Raw genomic sequence first — 17,818 nt, 5'->3', positions numbered from 1 at the left:
CCCACACAGCCGCGGAAATAGAAAAGAGAGGGAAAAGGCACTTCTGGAATTATGTCATGTGCAGGGTGATTCTAGCAGAAATAAAAGTACTTACAGAATCATGCGATAAAAGCTTGTAATTATTTAATGTGCAAACTTTGATTTAAAGGGAGCACTCTGGGTCCCATCTATCCCAGGCAGAGGGGCACAAAACCACTCCTGTTTATTCTCTATACCCTTTTCCCACCATGGACGAAATCCTTCCCTAAACATCCGGACAGAGGAGCGCTTGTGTGGCGCTGATGTCACAGACCTACCTGGCCTCCCGTTCACAAAAGCTAAGGTATCATTAGCTAGGCCCACACAATGGCCATTCAACCAAACCGCTGCTCTCCTCAGGACCTGGGAACAATGTTATTTTTTGTCTCAGAATTATAAAGACAGAGTTTTGCAGGAAACCTGACAGACAAAACCCTTTAGAGGTAAATGCTCCAGGCGGCTTTTGGGTTTAATCTTTTCCCATTAGCATTTCCCCCCCTCCCTCTGCTGCTCCCTCACAAAGACCATATTTACAGGGTCAAAAGTAAAGGCTCACAGTCTCCTGAGACTGTTTTTCTATAGACCTCACTTTACACTGACAACACTTTTACTGTTATTCTCACTAATACATTTATAACAAGCTCTGCAATATTCTCCAAATCTACTCAGCTGTAATTGTGTTAAACAGATTTGCACAGCGCTGTAACAAAACAGAACAATCACCAGAATAAATCCCACTTATTTTTTAACCAAATATTGAAGGAAATGTCATGAGCAAGCATATTAAAAATTATTAACCCATATTGCAAAGAGTGTTATATCATGTAATTGTATATTGTCAACAATGCGACAACTGCTCGGGTTCATATGTGCTACCTTTGTGTGCTGTGTGCACCACTCAGTGCGTGTGCGTGTAAGTGTGTACGTGTGTGTGACTCCATGTGTGTGATTCATTCCAGGGCAGTTTTAGTCCTTATAAAATATTCATTTTGGTTGTGCAGGGCCCTGTAATTGCCATCTCTCACCCTGAATTATTTATACCTCGCACAGACTGACAAAGCTTTGCCATACGGCCCCAGATGAATCAGAAAGCAGCCATCTCTGCTGCCAACAGCACTGGGCTTTCACACAAATATGGCAGCCACGTCTCTCTGCCTGGCCTCTCTTAATTTGACATTTTCTTTTCCCCCCTGCCTTTGTCCTAGGTGCACAGAAAGGTTACCTGTTAGCTTTAAGCACCGACCTGCGCTGTGTCTTTCTGTCTATATCCCCCCTGCCTACATGACAGTCCACAGTAGGGGCTTTTTTCCCCTCCTCTGAGGAAGCGTTAATGTGGCGCTGATGTCAGGGTGGCTGCCTCATGTTTTATGATGACTGACCAGTCCTGACAGCCACTTTGGATGTATGTATTATACATTAGTAATAATACCATGTAGGGATACTCTCACATACACTCCAGCATGCATGGACAAACAGCAAAAGCCTGCACATTCATGCAAATGCAGAGTCGTGTCCTGCTGTATCAGCATGTCAGGAGTAAACGGTCCAGCCCCCTGCTGGCCCCCTACTGGCCCCCTGCTGGCCTCCTGGACAGCCTGGATCACATCCCCGCTCAGCCACAGGAGAGCGCCGCTGCATGCCTCTCATTAGCACTTCCACTGGCCCTGGCATGTGTGCACATGTTTGGACCACAAATGTGTTGGTGATAGGCGACACAACGGTCAGCCTTTATGCACGTTTAACACAAAGAGGTGGCCAGTAACTCATTATGTATAGGCAGGATGACCAGATATTTAAAGAGCTAATTGAATAAACAATGTCAAATACGTTGTGCAAAATCCTAAAGTAACTCCACATGGCTAATTTGCATAAATCAATAGACACACAAGCTATTTGTGTTTCCATCCCCATTTCTATATATGGTTTGTTAGTAAAGCCGATCAAGGATGTTTACATTGGCACAGAGTCGGCTCAGTCATGCTTCTGTTGCTGCTGCCATTTGTGGAAAAAGTTGAATCAATTTATTCACCGGTTGTAAAAAAGTACTCAAGTGTAAAAAAAATGTTACAACAAATCAGATGCATGTATTGATAAGCAGCTGAAGCTCCCTGCTGTCTGTGCCTGTACCTGGATGGCACCTACACAGCCCAGGAGAGAGCACCCTGTATGGCTCTCATTGTGGGGCCATAGCGGGGGCCCGTCCAACACCTTAAATACTACTATTGACCCGGGCCAACTTCTCCAGCATATGCTTATCTTCCATCTCGCTGGAGCGCTGAGGTGCTGACTGGTATTTCCTCACAGGCCCCAAGCTCCAACGCTGACCAGTATCCAAGCGCCATATTCCTCCATGTGCTCAAAAATAACCCATGGATACCTCTGAGCCGGGCCAGCTGGAGAGCAGTGCAAATAACATTCAGATTATTTTTGGAAGACTTATGATTGACAGTACGCGCGATGCTGATAGTCATTATCAGTAATCATATTTTTCAGCAGTGACGGTTCAATATTATTTATGAATTCTAGTTTGAATGTAAATGATGCTAGCTCTGGAGCGGCAACCCGTGTTTGATTTGTTTTTACAAGGGGGCCACACAAGACAAAAACAATGCGGAATTATTTATGTTTTGTGTCTTATTATATCGTGTTCAAAGTCATTGTTGAGAAAAGCTAAAACAAAAGAACAACAGTGGAACAAGCTAGCCAAGCATTGTGTGTGGATGGGTATGAGAGGGAGTCAGCGGGAGAGCTCCGGGCTAAACATGCAGTGTTATGTGGCGGGTCGGAGCTAAAAGCTGCATAAAGCACACAGCCTCTAGTCCACAGTTAGCAAGTGATGGATAGTTAGCAGGAGCTCCCAGTCTCCTTCTAATCCCTTACAGTAAACCTGTGCCAAAGCCTGCAGGGAATCAGCGGGGGTCATCTCGGAGTGTGCTTGACGTAGAACCATTTGTGAAGACGAGCGATTCTCTTAAGTAAGAAACTAACAGTGTCCGAGGCAATGGCGAAACAAGGGGGAAGGCAAGGAGAGATAGCGGGGTGGGCGAAGGAGAGAGATACCGTAATGAGTCCAGTAGCCATGGAGTAAATGAAGAGGGATTGACAGAGTGAGCGATCCTCAAGTGAAATAATGTCAATGCCACTCTGCCCATTACGGCGAATGGGGGGATGCGGAGGAGAGGGTAAAGAGGGATGAATGGAAGGGACACAACTACATCTCAGGGTGCAGCAGAAGAGCATCAATTATTCGACATTGCTAGCAAAAACGTGAAATATGGAACGACAAAACTGCATTGGGAAGAAATACAAAAATAAAAACAAACAGTGGAGGCCTTGGAAATACTCAATAAATTCTCAGAGACAGTCGGGGGGATATTTGATGCTGAACAATAATAATGATGGTGACATCTGCCTGGTTGCTCTCAGAGGAGTGGAAAGGGTTAATCTCCCAAACCCAATAAGGTTGGATAGTGAGGCACTTGTTCCCTGATAAAGAAGTGATAGGATCTGTGGGTCTAGTCCCTGGGCGCTTGTACAGGGGTAGAGCAAATATTGTTAATGTGCTGTGGTTTACTTGAGCTAAGGCGAGAAAAACAGCTTGGCCTGACGAGGGGAGACAGCGGCCAACCGGGCTAGGACAGGAAGAACATGGCTGCGCGCCTCACCCTGGCCTCTCTGGGACTTATATATAGTTGCATAAATAAGTGTTGGGCAAGATTAAGATCTATAAGTGTTTCTATTTCTTGTTTTACCTGCTCCGCCTTGTCACAACAGGGATGAGTGCAGTTCAGTGGAGTGCCTAATAACTGGAGCAGTAGGTAGGGAAGGCAGGAGGCTTGACATTAAGACCCTGGCGTTTTGGAAATCCGATACGCTATTGACCCGTGTACTACTATCTCAGCGTAGAGATCTGGTGTCAGCATATTGTAGTCTGGTGTTGGGAGCCTCCTGTAACAGGGGCCCATTGAGTCTGAGGCAGCTGGGGCCTGATGGGCTGAAGCTGGGCTGCTGATCGATACTCACCGCCCCGCAACCGATGACCTCACTGTCATGGCTGCCGGCTGTGGACACCGCATGCTAGTCATTAGTGCCGGGGCACCAATCAGGAGCTTAGACTTGTCAATACCTGACTCTTACTGATACTGTGGCCATCTGTCAGTGTATTGTGTAACGGCCCCAAACACATACAGGGAGCCTGCTGCTACAATGGGAACAAGGTGTAGCACTCAAGCCTAAAAGAACTGTTTGAGTTTCCATTGAACTTCATTCACTTTTACAAGTTGCTGGAACAGAAAAAAAAGAGGAAGAGAGAAAATTGACAGGAGTGTGTGTTCCCATTGACTACGGGGTCCTCTTAATAATACAACATTATCCTTATTTGCCCTCTTCACTCAAATCAAAGCCATGGACATTTATGCATGAGTGACATCAACCCGGCAATTAAGTTGGCCATTTAAATGAGAGAGGGCCTTCCTCACCTCGCCTGTTTGTTTTTCCCCGGCTCTTTTCCCTTCTGCCGTTTGATGATAGGAGAGGGTGAGCTCGAATTAGGGCCATGGGTCTTCCTTTGAGTGTCAGCCTAAAATGATCAGAGTAAAGATAAGAGGGTCTAGCAGCCCTCAAATCAGTCAAAGTGCCAAAGTCGGCCTTTTTCTCCTCAATTACCGGGTCTGTGAAGCCAGAGAGTGGAAGGCGCAGAGCCTGCTGCATTACTAAAGAGACAATCTATTTCCCCTTTGACCAGAGGGAGAGAAATCATTATGGCATGATTAGTAGCTTCGGCAGTGGGCGAGCATGGAGGTTCTACAGGAGATTCCTATTAATTGCCTTAGACCAAGGCATGAGCAGGATTGTTTTAGCGTTGATTTGTGGACCTGTATGACTAGCTGTCGGAGATAAAAGCCAATGTCAGGTCTTAGTTATACTGGCAGACTTGAGGTGCAGACAGAGGCTTGATGTCAAAATGAGCTTCCTCCTCTGGCTGGAGAAGACTTTCTCTATGCCTGTCCATGTCTTCCTCTTTGTCTTTCTTCACACTTCATAGTTTCCCTTCTACGCCTCCCTCCATCCCTCTACCCCTCCCACCCTCCTCAGATGGACTACACCCCAGCCCATCTCCCCTCCTCCCACTCCCTCTCGCTCTCTCTCTCTCCCCTCCAACTGATAGCTGCCTGGGCCGATTATTTCATCCAGTGCGGTCCACTGAGAGCCTCCTCTCCCGGCTTTGGAAGAGCTTTAATTAGCCATGTTAATATCCCCTTCATTGGCCTTAATATCACTCAACACCTTCCTCCATCTCAGCGGCCACCAGGGTCCCCCTGTCCTGTCAGAACAGCTGATTATTGAGAAGGATAGCTTTAATCAAACCTAATTGCAGTTCATTCTTTCTCTCTATCCCCCTTTGCCCTCCATTGCCAACATCTAATGGCAGCGACGACTTGATATCCCATTAAAAAACAATTAAACAACCTCCTTTTGTCTCCGTGCGTGCCAAAACACCAGCACAAACTTCTGTAGATATTTAAGAAGTAAAAGAGAGAGAGGGGCCTTGTCTTAATTGCTCTCGTTTCCACCAAGGACCAATTTGCACCGTGCTCATGGAGAATCTTAACCAACTCAAATGTAATGGATGCTATAGCGCTGCCACTGCTGCGGACTATGAAAATTAAGCTTATCTTTTTAGCAGAGAAATTGTGCTTAATTGCCTTCATAACAGTAAACATAAAGGAGGTACTTTATGATAGCGTGGGCACTTCATTTCTTGTGTTTATTGTTTCTTAACTTTTGCTTTTGCTGTTAGGAACAGTATGTAAAAACAAGCGAGTCCCCAAGTAAAGGAGACAAGAGCAACTCTCAAAGTAATGTCTTTCTTTTATGAAGTCAATGCATTGCACAGGAAATGTAGTCTATCCGAGCTCTGACATAAATTGTCTGCCTGTGCGTGATGCATGCACGTACACACACACACGCTCATGCACACGCATGCACATGCACACACACACACACGCACACACACACACACACATACACAGACACTGCACTGTGCACAGCACACACATGGCTTTACCCAATCGCTATGAGAGGCGACAGACAAATAAAAGTCGTATTTCAGGTCTGCTTTCCGCAGATGTCTGCTGCTCTACATTATGACTCTTTGGGGAAATAAAAACAGGGTCAGGGAATTAGAGTACATAATGGTCATTTTGATGATCAGCCAACAGATGCAACCCGAAAACACAGTGAACACAATCAAGTGAAATGCACTAATGACAAGTCAGGTTTTTTATGGGTGCGCCACACACCGACAGGCAATCAGCATTCTGGCATGGGTTAAAGCGTCTTTTATTGATGTCCAAGCCAAGCTCTTTGGATGTGGAGTGAAAATATTTTCTCACCTCTCCTCTCCCTCCTGGGCCCTCCGACGAGCACAAGGTATAGGAGTCTATCGAAGAGCGCTTCTAAATGACCAGTGCATGTGTTAATGTGGCCAGGGTTAGAAGGGTCATTTCAGACTCTGATTTATGGGCTGGCCAGGATCCCACTGGGCGAACCAGGAGACTTAAGTGTTGCGAAAGCGTCCACTCAGGCCACACAAGCCACTGTATTTAGCCCCAATGAAATGGCCCTGCAATCTATGGTGCAATCTATGGTAATCCAATGAGGTTCTGCGATTGTGTGAGCTAACTTAGTATTACAATGGAGAGCGCAGTGTTGCACATAGTAATGCCAGCGTGGAGTGATGAAAAATAAATATCACTGCATGATATTTATAATGAACAGGGGAAAGCAAGGCCGCAATCAGTCCTGAGTCTGTGGGGAGAATTTGCTAGAACAACAAGTCAATTTCATTGTTTATTCAGTGCGGTTGTGGCTGTGGATGTCAGACAATAGCCAGCGTGTGAGGCCATTTTTGTTATTGGTTGTCTTTTGATTCTCCACATCTTAAAAAACAGGTCTGTACAAAGGTTTATTGATAGGTTTTTGGGAGACACTGGTGCAAGCGCAGAGGAGATTGGATGCACAAACCAAGCTGGCCCAGATCTTCCTCAGACCTGACATTTGCTCAGCGACGATTAGCCAGGTTGTAATTTGTGGCATAATTGCCTCACCCACCCACAAGTGCATGGGTGTGTGCACGCCTTATATGTGTGTGGTGTACGGAGGTCCCAAGGGTGCCCGCCTAATTGCCTGACAGGACTATAAGTTTTGTGGCGCGCTCTCACCTTGTTAGGTCCTTTATCCCTGATGCTCTTCAAACAAGACCTGGTCACAGGTGGGCCTCATTTGCCTCCCTATTGAACAGGAGAACTTTAATTGCACAGGGGGTGTCCTGGGATTAAAGAGGTGGGAGGAATATCAAGTGACTTCCTGGATGTTAGTGGCAGATGGGTGTTGGGGAAGACCTGTGAACTCAGGTGAGGAGAGCCAAAGATGAGGTTTGGGAGACACCCTTACAAGAAAAACCTTTCACAACTCCAGACTGCATTATTTATAAATTCTGATTAAATAACTAGTGCAGTTGTACTTGTTTTAGGCTACTGAAAATATCATTTTTCTTTTCTTTTTTTTTTTTTTTTTTTCTAAATCAAATTAAGGTTTGAAAAGTTTGCAATATAAAGATAATTTGTTTTGTTTTTGAAAACATTTTATGTGGGAAACTAGCAGGATAGTTTTTATCCTTTTCAGCACACAGCAAGGGTCATGCCCTCTAGTGAAAGACTATACAACCCTTTTATAAATAAGAGTGCATAATATTCCTAGGTCTATAGAACCATTGCTTTTAGTCACCTACACAATACATCACTTTTTAAAATCTGAAATTTGATCCAACGGAGAATGTTTGGTTAAGTCGATTTTATTGCTGTTTTTTAAAAAGTTTGGAAACATATTATTTATTCTGTTCTGGCTTGTCCGTACATCATTGCTCTGAACAGCTCTTGCTCTGCTTGTATGAATGGCTGAAAGAATGAAATCAAGATGTTTCAGAGCCATGTTTCATATGTTTTCACCTGATTGATCATTCCATGTTTTGCTCTGTGCTCTGTTTTCCAGATTCTTCCTAAAGTTCTTCCTCAAGTGTAATCAGAACTGTCTGAAGAATGCAGGGAATCCTCGGGACATGCGCAGATTCCAGGTGACTCCACAACCACTTCGCACTTAACGTCCGCTACATTTCACTTTGTCACTTTGTCTGTTTTTGGTCCATCACACCAACTCTGCGCCGCGCCACATCTGAATACAATTCTATTACTGGCACGAATATGAGGAGACAAGAGAAAGAGAGAGAGAGAAAGGGGGATTTGGTGTCCCGTGTGCTCCGGACAGAATATTTATAAGAGAATACCAGCTGACACAAATAAGGATATAGGATTTAAGAGTGTCATCAATTGTGTGGATGACAGTTTTCCGAATCGCGGCGCAGAGGGGAGGACGAGCCGACCACATGTAACAACAGTGTTAACTCAGGGATCTGTCTGCCAGCGGAAACCCATATGCACAAGCACGCAGGAGCTAGCATAGCGCACATGTACAGATGCAGGCACATACTTATATTTACTTTCTCCGTATGTCTTCCCCCATTCTCTCATCCGCACATGCATACACTTAAACTGACACATGTGCCGCTCCCACCACTGAGAGACATCTGAAAGCCATCACTGTTGTGGTCGGACAAAACGAAAGATTTACACTAAAGGAACATGACTGTTGAAGGGCCACAAAGCAATTTTATTTTCCTCGGCCTTGGTCCCAGCCCTACTCACCACTCCTTAACATCAGTAAGTCTTTTTCAGATTTTTGTTTTAAAAAGTCAATTGATTTGCTAGACAATGCAGTTCTGATTGATTTTCTTGGTAAATTTCTAGAGATTTATTGCTAACATTTGTGGAAATTGCCTTTGTTTACATTTCTTTTGTGGGCAGACATGGCCAGTTATACAAAAGATTTCTCAGTATTATGAACCACCTTTTTATGATGACAAAACAAACAAAAAATAAGACTGTACTGCAAAAAACATGACAAAAAAACCCCAAACTGCTTTGCCTTGAATGTCCCACAGTATGCCATTAAACGTATCTATTTTGCATGTATTAAATTATAGGTGTTTTATTACTCAAAAATACCTTAGCATTTATGCTTGTAAGTGGACTTGCCTCTCCACAGATCTGCTAAATAATTTTAATGCCATAGTGTGCAACATCAAGAAAAGCAATATCACCATGGAGACAAGTAGGTGGTGAAAAGTTACATAGTGCACCTTTAAGTTTCCCGAGACTATTTCAATGTCTTTTAAGATTGTAGATTTAATACTTTTTTTTTGGGGTAATAATATAATACTTTGATCTAATGAAAAAAGATTTAAAAAACAAAAAAAGATTTGACCCCACCACTTTAACACTCTCACTCTCACACTCACCTTACCAATCCATTTCTCCAAGCACCCATCCATCCCACCCAGACATCCAGGAGCGCACTAGGTCAAGGTGAAGCTAGCAGAGTTTAGCTCCATTTGTCCTATTGGGCTAACGACAAACTCGGGGAAGGCGTCCGTCACCAGCGCGCACTCCCCCTGACAGCCACACGAGGCGACAGCAGGCGGCATGCTCCAGGTGACGACGTGGGACATGAAACAGAGCAGACAGGGTGTCCCGTCCCCACGTCACCTCCTTCAGACCTCCCCTACCTCCTCCTCTCTCCCCTCAGGCTGAATCTGGACTGATGCCTGACAGCCACCAAGGGCCTTCACCTCTTACTTACTCTGCTGTGCCAAAAAGAAAGTGTTTTTTTGGGGTCTTTTTTTTAGGCTACGACGTGACCATTAATCTCAAACACAACACGGTTTTACATGTATTGTTAACTTTTAATGATGGTTCTGTCCTCGGTCCAACAGTTAGGATGTCATTTTTTCCCCCAGATAGATTTCCCAGATGCTCCGGTATAGGTGTTCCTCTGGCCCGACTTGTGTATTCTGCATGCCTTCCACTCCACTTATTACCCCCAAAAACCAGCTGGAGGCCAGAGAGGGCCCAATCCATCATCCTCGGCTTGGCCCAGCTCTGAACCTGCTCACAAGAATGGAGCTCTTTCACTTCCCCTTCTCTGCGTCCACAGCCCCCCTCCTGACCCCCACCCTTCCTAAAACCAACCAAAAAAAGGAAAAAAATCGCCCCCTAAATTCCAGTGCTACACCGAGGTCACTTACCGGCGAAGCAAACCTGAGAGGGGCTCTGTGTTTCCGGCTTCCAAACACTTTGGCCATTCACATGGGCTGCACTGTTTGGAAATGTGGTGGCCAAAAAACAACAACAAAAATAAGCATTATGAAATATGGAGTGTGGCTTGGAATCCGATCCTAGTAAAATGTTTGCTGAGTGATGGAGTGGCGTACGGTTCACTTGCTAATGACTCCAGTAATATTTTAAAAGGGAGGCCTTCCTTCCTCAAATAGATGGACAAGCTGATCAATAATCGTGATCCTGTCCTATATGACAGTTGGTGGAGTGAGCAAACGGAAATGGTATTTTAGTGATTGAAAAGTCAATTAGCTGTACACAAATGCAAGACACTAAAAAGCAAAAACAAAATGGCTGAGAAGCAGGGCAACTGTAATGTGATATGTCCAAAGAGAGCAAAATAAAAATCAATAGTGCACAGCCATGCACCTGGTATAGCAGGCTCTGTGAAACATTCATGTATCGACTGGCGCCTCTGGAACATGCAGTGTGCTGTGGGCCTGTTAAACTGGCCTTCATTATTGTTTTTCTCTTATTTGAACTCTTCTCCTCTCTGCGTCCTGTAGGTGGTCGTATCGACGACTGTCAATGTGGACGGCCACGTCCTGGCTGTCTCTGACAACATGTTTGTACACAACAACTCCAAGCACGGGCGAAGGGCTCGCAGACTCGACCCTTCAGAAGGTACGCCTCCTTATCTGGAGAATGGTAGGCACATTTTACATCTTATTATTTGCTACGCTCCTTTTCCCTCTAGTTTTCTTTTAGACACTTTTCCATTCCACATCTCACGCACCTAGTCACTTGTAGTCTCAGTTTGGTTACTCCATCACCTCCATGATTAACTTTTAGTTGCTTCTGCCTCCCTCATACCTGTTCTTGAATTACCATTGGAAATAGCATGCATTACTCTATATATTTATCATTTTGATTACACTAATGAAGATAATACTCAGACTTATCTATAATTTAGAAATGCTATACTATTTCCAGTTTTCTATTACTAAGCGCACATGCATTTGTCCTAAAAGTCAATGTGAAACATGATCAAATTGCTTAAGAATTTGGCTGTGAGGTCAATTTCCTGTCATTGGGTTCTGCAGATTTAAGCTGTGAGAGAGCTGAAACAGGGAACGCAGGAGAAAGAGAGAAAGTGGGAGGGAGGGTGTGTGTTTGAGTAGGTGGGGGGCGCTCTATGAGAAAAACAGAACTTACTGTTTTTCTTCCAACTGATTCCATATGATAGACTGATTGCCTGCTCAGCCAAAAAGAGAGAGGAGAAGGACCACCAAACCATGGGAAATACAAAAGTAAAATGCACTAAACATAACCTTGTGACCCCCATGGCCTCCCCTCGCAGATGGGAGCACATGCAGCTGAAAGACTGTAAGGAGAAACTGCACTGAACAGACTGGCTCCAATTGTGTAAATTGCTTATCTTCAGATTTCAAGAGCCAATTATGTCTGGGCAAACAGTTTATATACACCACTGAGTAAAACAAGCTTCTCTACACATTAATGGGCATTAATGGTTCTATCACCAAAAGCAAATGTAATGTTTAATACAACAACATCTAATAAAAAAAAAGGACTAGACAATTAATATATCTCAGTGCACCCCAGTCCTAGTGGGGGAAAGAGCTAATCTATTTGTTTTTGTCTTTATTAATGACTCCTCTACTGGAGAACAAAATCAAATAATTAAAGTCCTGCCCGGAGCACCAAAGTCATTATGTTCGCTGACGTTCTGTTTGTGTGTTTCACGTTTATGACACGATAGGTGTGGATCGCCTAGCAACCAGTTTCTTAATGAGGAGAGCAATTAAAGAGGTTGAGCCCTCGCCTCCATGTTCCCTTGCTCCCCAGGGACCGCCTGCGTTGTGTGTGCTGCCGTGTGCGCCTGTGTTCTTCACAGGTTACACCAGCCCATCCTTTTCTTCCCCTGCACTCTTCAAAGCGCCCGAGTGATGCCCCGTAAAGCGCGCAGACGCTATTGTCAAGCGCCCAGTTGAACACGTCTGTGTCTTAAATACAGCTCCTCTCTTCTGGCTGAGCGCGAGCAGCTCCGCAAACTCATTTAACATGCATCAACAGCGCTTTGTCGGGAGTCACCTTTAACAAACAGAGATGTGACACGGGAGAGAGGGAGAAGCACTCGTAAAATGTAATTCTAAGCGCGTCCTCCATCGCGGTCTGACAAGTCGCGGGCAGACAGACAGCATGCTTTAAATTAGCAACACATTCTTAGCCGGGAGTTCACTGGGCGAGGAGCACCCGATCTGCCGGTGGCTCAGTGACTGACTGGAAGGCATCTCTGCTCACACTACAGCTGCCTCATATTGATCAAGAGGTGCTGCCCCCTATTGGTCCACACTAGGAATAACCCTCTGGATGACAGGTTATGACAGTTTTTGTTGACTTGTGTGTGCACTGTCACACAACAAGCTTATTATAAACCATTTATACATTCAGACATGTGCATGCTTTGTGGTGCTCTGTCACTCAAACATGTATAGACGTGGGCTCAAAGGTGAATAAACACACTTACAAACATTCCAGTCTTTCACAGTGAGCACGCACACACACCCACGTGCATGCGCCTCAGCTCAGTTCACCATTATAGAGCCCCAGACAATATAGGAGACTCAGCACAGAGCCTGCAGCGCCTGCCTCATTTGCATGCCAAGTGGCTGTAATGCTGTTAGGGTTTATGCAATAAAGACAAGTGAATCCAGACTGCTGGGCCTAAGAGGAAGAAAGAGAGGGAGGACGAGGAGAGGAGGGAAGGAGAAAGGGAAGGAGAGAGCGGCAGGAAGAGTGAGAGAGTCAAAGGGAACAGATGGCCCAGGGAGAGGTAAAAGGTATAATCCCATCAGCTGCACTATCAACCGACCATCTGGACATCCCACAGCACAATTACAACACATTTCAGCAGGCAGAACAAAGGACGGCTTCACGGGGCCACAGCAGACCTGTTTGAGTGTCACAATAGTGAGCGGGCCTCCTCTGCCCAGATCCTGGATCAGTTCTGACGTCCTCTTCAGCCGGCCCTAACTAGAGGCCAATACAGTAGGACACTTCACAGATTGGCTGTCTATGAGCATTTCACATCATAGGCACTTTTTAAAATGTAAGCAGGCAAAAAGGACAGATTAATATCTTCATGCATGTGCGAAGACTGGATCCAGTTAAGTAAAAGTGAAACTAGTGAAACTGTGAAAAGTTAGCAGGGACTTAGCGCTGCAGCTCTCAGCATCCTGGCCCTTCCTCTCCTCCTGGTGCCTATCATGTGCTGAAGGGGCATTGTGCGTGTCTGTCATCAGATCGCCTGCGCTGACTGTGTAATCCACTTTGCCACGGTCCCCATTCAGCACATGCTCCCCTCTCTGTCTGTGCATTGAGACATATGCAAATGTTCAGGCAGAAGGCTGGACGGCTTAGGGCCTGAGTCGCTGCCTCTCCATGGGTGCTTGTGTGTGGGTGGGTGGGAGGTGCTGTTTTGTATGCCTGTCGGAGGATCCAGGCTACAGCTGCACCCCAACCGCCATCACTCGGCCCTCTCCTTACCTCCTCCTCCTGCCGGCTGCCCCCTCCCTCCCCGTCTCATCCCCAAAGTCAATTTGTTTACAGTAATTTTGAAGGGTGAATTATTTGCTGTAATCGTCCGCACTGATGAAGGTCAGGCCCTCAGAGGGGGCCCAGCATGCCCATAGAGGCTTGGTCCTCTTTCAGACGCTCCGCTTCGCAATTAAGGAAAGCAAATGTCACTCCTCCAGGCCTCACAAATGAAAATCTGTACGAGGTGATTAGCATGAAGTCAACAGCGCCTGTTAAAGTCAGATTCCCTGTAGTACCCGTGTGTATGTGTTCACTTTATGGGCAGGGAGCGAGAGCAAACATGACCCGAGCAGACCCAACAGCAAGGCAAACAAAGGGAGATGTCTTGTCTGAGGTGATCCATACAACAATGGCCGACTGCGATTTACTTACTGGATGAAAGGGATAATGGAGGTTCTGAACTGAGCACCCCCAAAAATAGGAACTTGCTGGAATAGTCGCCCGCATTTTGAGCAGCGAGGAAACATGCACAATTCATAGCGTATTCACAGATATTGATGGAAATAGATGAAATTTGATATTGCTATTTTATGGCGAGCTGTCATGCTATTTCTGTTGTAAACACAATGTTGTGGCAAACACCATATTAAGGTAATGCATCAAGTGACAGTGAATGTGAGGCAGCAGATCACTCAAATTAGATTATAATAACAAGTCGCGCTGTTGATGAATGACAACGCTACGTAGCACAAGTCATGCCAGATGAAAAGCATTGTAATAAACAATATGAAATGGATTGAATCGATCACAAAAAGCAAAGAAAAAAAATCTTGCCGTGAATAATTCATGAGTGCATTTCACGTTATGAAATCTGATACTTGTGCGTTCTTGCTCTGTCCTGTATATGCAGAACAAAGGTAATGGAATCGCATGAAGCAGCCAAAGCTTGTCATTTCCACTTTAACGGCTCACGTTCTTGACTCATTTAAGATGTGTTCAACTTTGAAATTTTTGCACTGTACGCCGCGCCGGGTGCATGCTTAATCAATTCTGATAGCTACATTTGCCCTGACACATAATTTGCTCTATCAAATCATTTTCCTTGTGAGCCCAGCGTTTAGCCTTTGTGAAGTGGACCATTTGAAGGCTCTGCTTAACTACACTACTCCACTGCGCTGATAAATGATTTTGATTCTCACGCCTTAAAGGACAAATCCATCATTTTTCTCTCTTCCTGGGGGCAATTTTCATGATATGTCTTTGTGAGGGAGAAGACATTGAGGGGTTGAGTGTACAGGGAGGTGTCTGTGTGGTAGAGTAGACACAGTAGCAGGCCCCGCTGTTGAAATTTTGGTGCTGAATTTGCTCTTCTCTTTGTCTTGGATAAGCAGCCACCCCGTGCATCAAGGCCATCAGCCCCAGTGAGGGATGGACCACCGGAGGAGCCACAGTCATCATAATAGGAGACAACTTCTTCGATGGGCTACAAGTCGTTTTTGGGACCATGCTCGTATGGAGTGAGGTATAAAACACTCTCGCTCAAATGGAATTATAGTTATTATTATTATAAGTCCTGAAATCAGTATGCAAAACTTTTTAAAAATCTGAAAATGTATACTGGAGTAAAATTACAGCTAGTATTGAATAAGATTACTGTAGAAAAAGTATTCTTATAGTGATGGTAACAGTATGCAAATTACTACAAACCCTTCCTCAACTACTTACAACTACTACTGAACACTATTAAAGTCCACCACAAGAATCTGATCAACTACAATACAGTAATACTACAAATTTACTATACTTACAAACATAACTACTGACAACTTCTTTTACTACTACTTTTAATAACAATCACTACTAGGGATGGGACGAGATTCAATTCCTACGAGAACGAGATAAAACAAGATTTTAACATAATTTATGGTGAATAATTTGTGCAGCTTCACATGTTTTTATTTACTTAAACATTTTTTGCTGTCATTGTAGAACTGCAGCTTCTCAGTAGATGTAACCCTTTTCCAAAATGTAAACAACACAAAAAATCCTGAGATCTTTTTTTATAATGGGTGAATTATCTTATGGCAGTTTTATCTTGTGAGATCTTGTGGCTCTAGATCCTGTCCGTTTACTATTGTTTACTAATTTAAACCTGTATACTGCTAAAAAAATAAATAAAATAAAATAAAATCATTACAACTACAACACTCACTATCTCAAGTATCCTCACACTACCAGTATTTCTACTACTTTTACAACTAACCACTTGTTGTAATTACAATCCAGAATACCACCACTTAGGTCATTAAAAGTATGCTTTACAAAATGTATACATCCAAGTACACCTCTTAAGTATCTAGTTACTTCTTTCTTCTACTGTCAGTACAGGCTAGGGCCAATTACACACTCCACTTAACATCGTGTTTTTAAGAAAGAGCTCATTATTTCTCCTCCTTTTCCAGCTGATAACTCCCCACGCCATCCGGGTGCAGACTCCACCTCGGCACATCCCCGGCGTGGTGGAAGTCACGCTGTCCTACAAGTCCAAGCAGTTCTGCAAAGGTGCCCCCGGGAGATTCGTCTACACTGGTAAGCCCCCTAGCCCCCATTGCCTTCCTCTTTTTCTCTTTCACCCCTCCCCTCGTCCTCTCCTCCTCTTCCTCCTACTCCTCCTCTTCCTCCTTGCCCCTGTCTGGATGCAGCTTTCAGGGCGCTAATAATGAACTAACCAGAGACCCGCGCGGCGAATGTTAAACGTGTGAGATGTGCTGCTAGGTGTTTGCCCGAGTATAGCTCCTACAAGTGAGATCCAATCCCCCCCTGACCCGCCGTCATACAAGGTCGCTGCCAAGCCCTGTTAAACTCAAGCTGTCAGCATAAGTCATTGTGCCAATTCTCTTTATCTACCCCGTTGTGAGACAGATAACACTTTCAGCTAATTTCCCCCATTTTGTCAAACGTGTGTAGATGTGGTGGCTTTAACATCAATCAGATGATGGGAGAGTAAGTGAGAGAGTGGAGGAGATCTGTTTCAAGAAGTTGAATATGAAGTTTACATAAAAAATTATTTAATGAGATGAAAACATGGGCTGGATTTAATTAATAACTCTTCAGTCAGTTTCACATTTTAGGTATTGAACATTTGTTACTTGTGTGTGGGTGTTTTGGTGGCATCCAGTGGGGATTTAGCAAAATTACAATTTACTATCTTTCTTTTTATACTGCTGAATCATTAATTAAAAAAATCTGAAAGGTAAAAAAATTGCCGCTGAATATCTGTCAGGATCAGAATTTTAAAATCGATATGAAATAATGTTATGGAATTGTACTTTCCTCTTGTACTGTTCATTTGTCCACTTCAGTTAACTCTGCAAAATGTATTTAGTTTTTAGGTAGGTAATTTGTACTAGGGATGAGACAAGATCTTGCGAGATAACATTTTATAAAAAAAAGGGTCAACTTTGCTGGGTTACACCTCTTGAGAAGCTGTAGTTCCAGCAAAAACATGAAATCAACATGAAGTGATAAAGTAAAGAAAAACTGAATTGCATAATGAATGTATTATAAATTATGTCAAAATGTTGTCTTATCTCATAAATCCAAAACTGATGTCTCATCTTATGAAAATTGTCTCATCCCACCCGTATTTACATTTTGTGTTTAATTGTGCGACACAGTTTTATGCATAAAGGCCTTTCATACAGTCAGCTTTTACTTTAGAGTTCAAACTTCTATCCCATGGGAATATAGTTAATGTCCCATCTACCACCTGCATAGACAAAATGTTTCAAATCAGCACTATATAAGAAAGAATTTCAAATGCACCTACTTATCTCTATGGCATTTTTTAGAAATTTAAATTGACTGTGGTTTGGTCAGATGATGCCTGTGAGAAAGTATGTGTGACTCTCTCAGAAGGAAGTGCTGGTCTTATCTGTCATCATTGGTGAGGAGACGCGAGCTGTGGAGGTCACGGCCTGTCTGACCTGGAAGCCTCTGTCTGTTCTACC

The 17,818-nt window shown here is 44.1% G+C and overlaps 1 protein-coding gene across 3 annotated transcripts in view; it reads left to right on the top strand.

Moving 5' to 3' along the window:
• Positions 1-8,073: 8,073 nt before the first annotated feature.
• The window catches only part of LOC110157019 (EBF transcription factor 3), a 28,440-nt gene continuing 18,695 nt past the window's right edge, over positions 8,074-17,818 (top strand). Inside the window, exons 1-4 of one of the 3 annotated variants that reach the window (XM_055162948.1) lie at positions 8,074-8,152; positions 10,817-10,934; positions 15,200-15,330; positions 16,271-16,397. In XM_055162948.1, coding sequence (XP_055018923.1) covers positions 8,138-8,152; positions 10,817-10,934; positions 15,200-15,330; positions 16,271-16,397 — 391 coding nt within the window. In that variant the 5' untranslated portion in view covers positions 8,074-8,137. Of the gene's footprint in view, positions 8,153-10,816; positions 10,959-15,196; positions 15,331-16,270; positions 16,398-17,818 lie in introns of all 3 variants that reach the window. The other 2 variants (XM_055162947.1, XM_055162946.1) reach the window with 2 other exon arrangements.

The sequence above is a fragment of the Boleophthalmus pectinirostris genome, unplaced genomic scaffold, assembly GCF_026225935.1.
Source record: "Boleophthalmus pectinirostris isolate CB_2022bp ecotype Guang Dong unplaced genomic scaffold, ASM2622593v1 HiC_scaffold_5, whole genome shotgun sequence".
NCBI lineage: Eukaryota > Metazoa > Chordata > Actinopteri > Gobiiformes > Gobiidae > Boleophthalmus > Boleophthalmus pectinirostris.
Note: the sequence above shows the minus strand (reverse complement) of the source record. Positions and strands in the feature narration are given on the sequence as shown.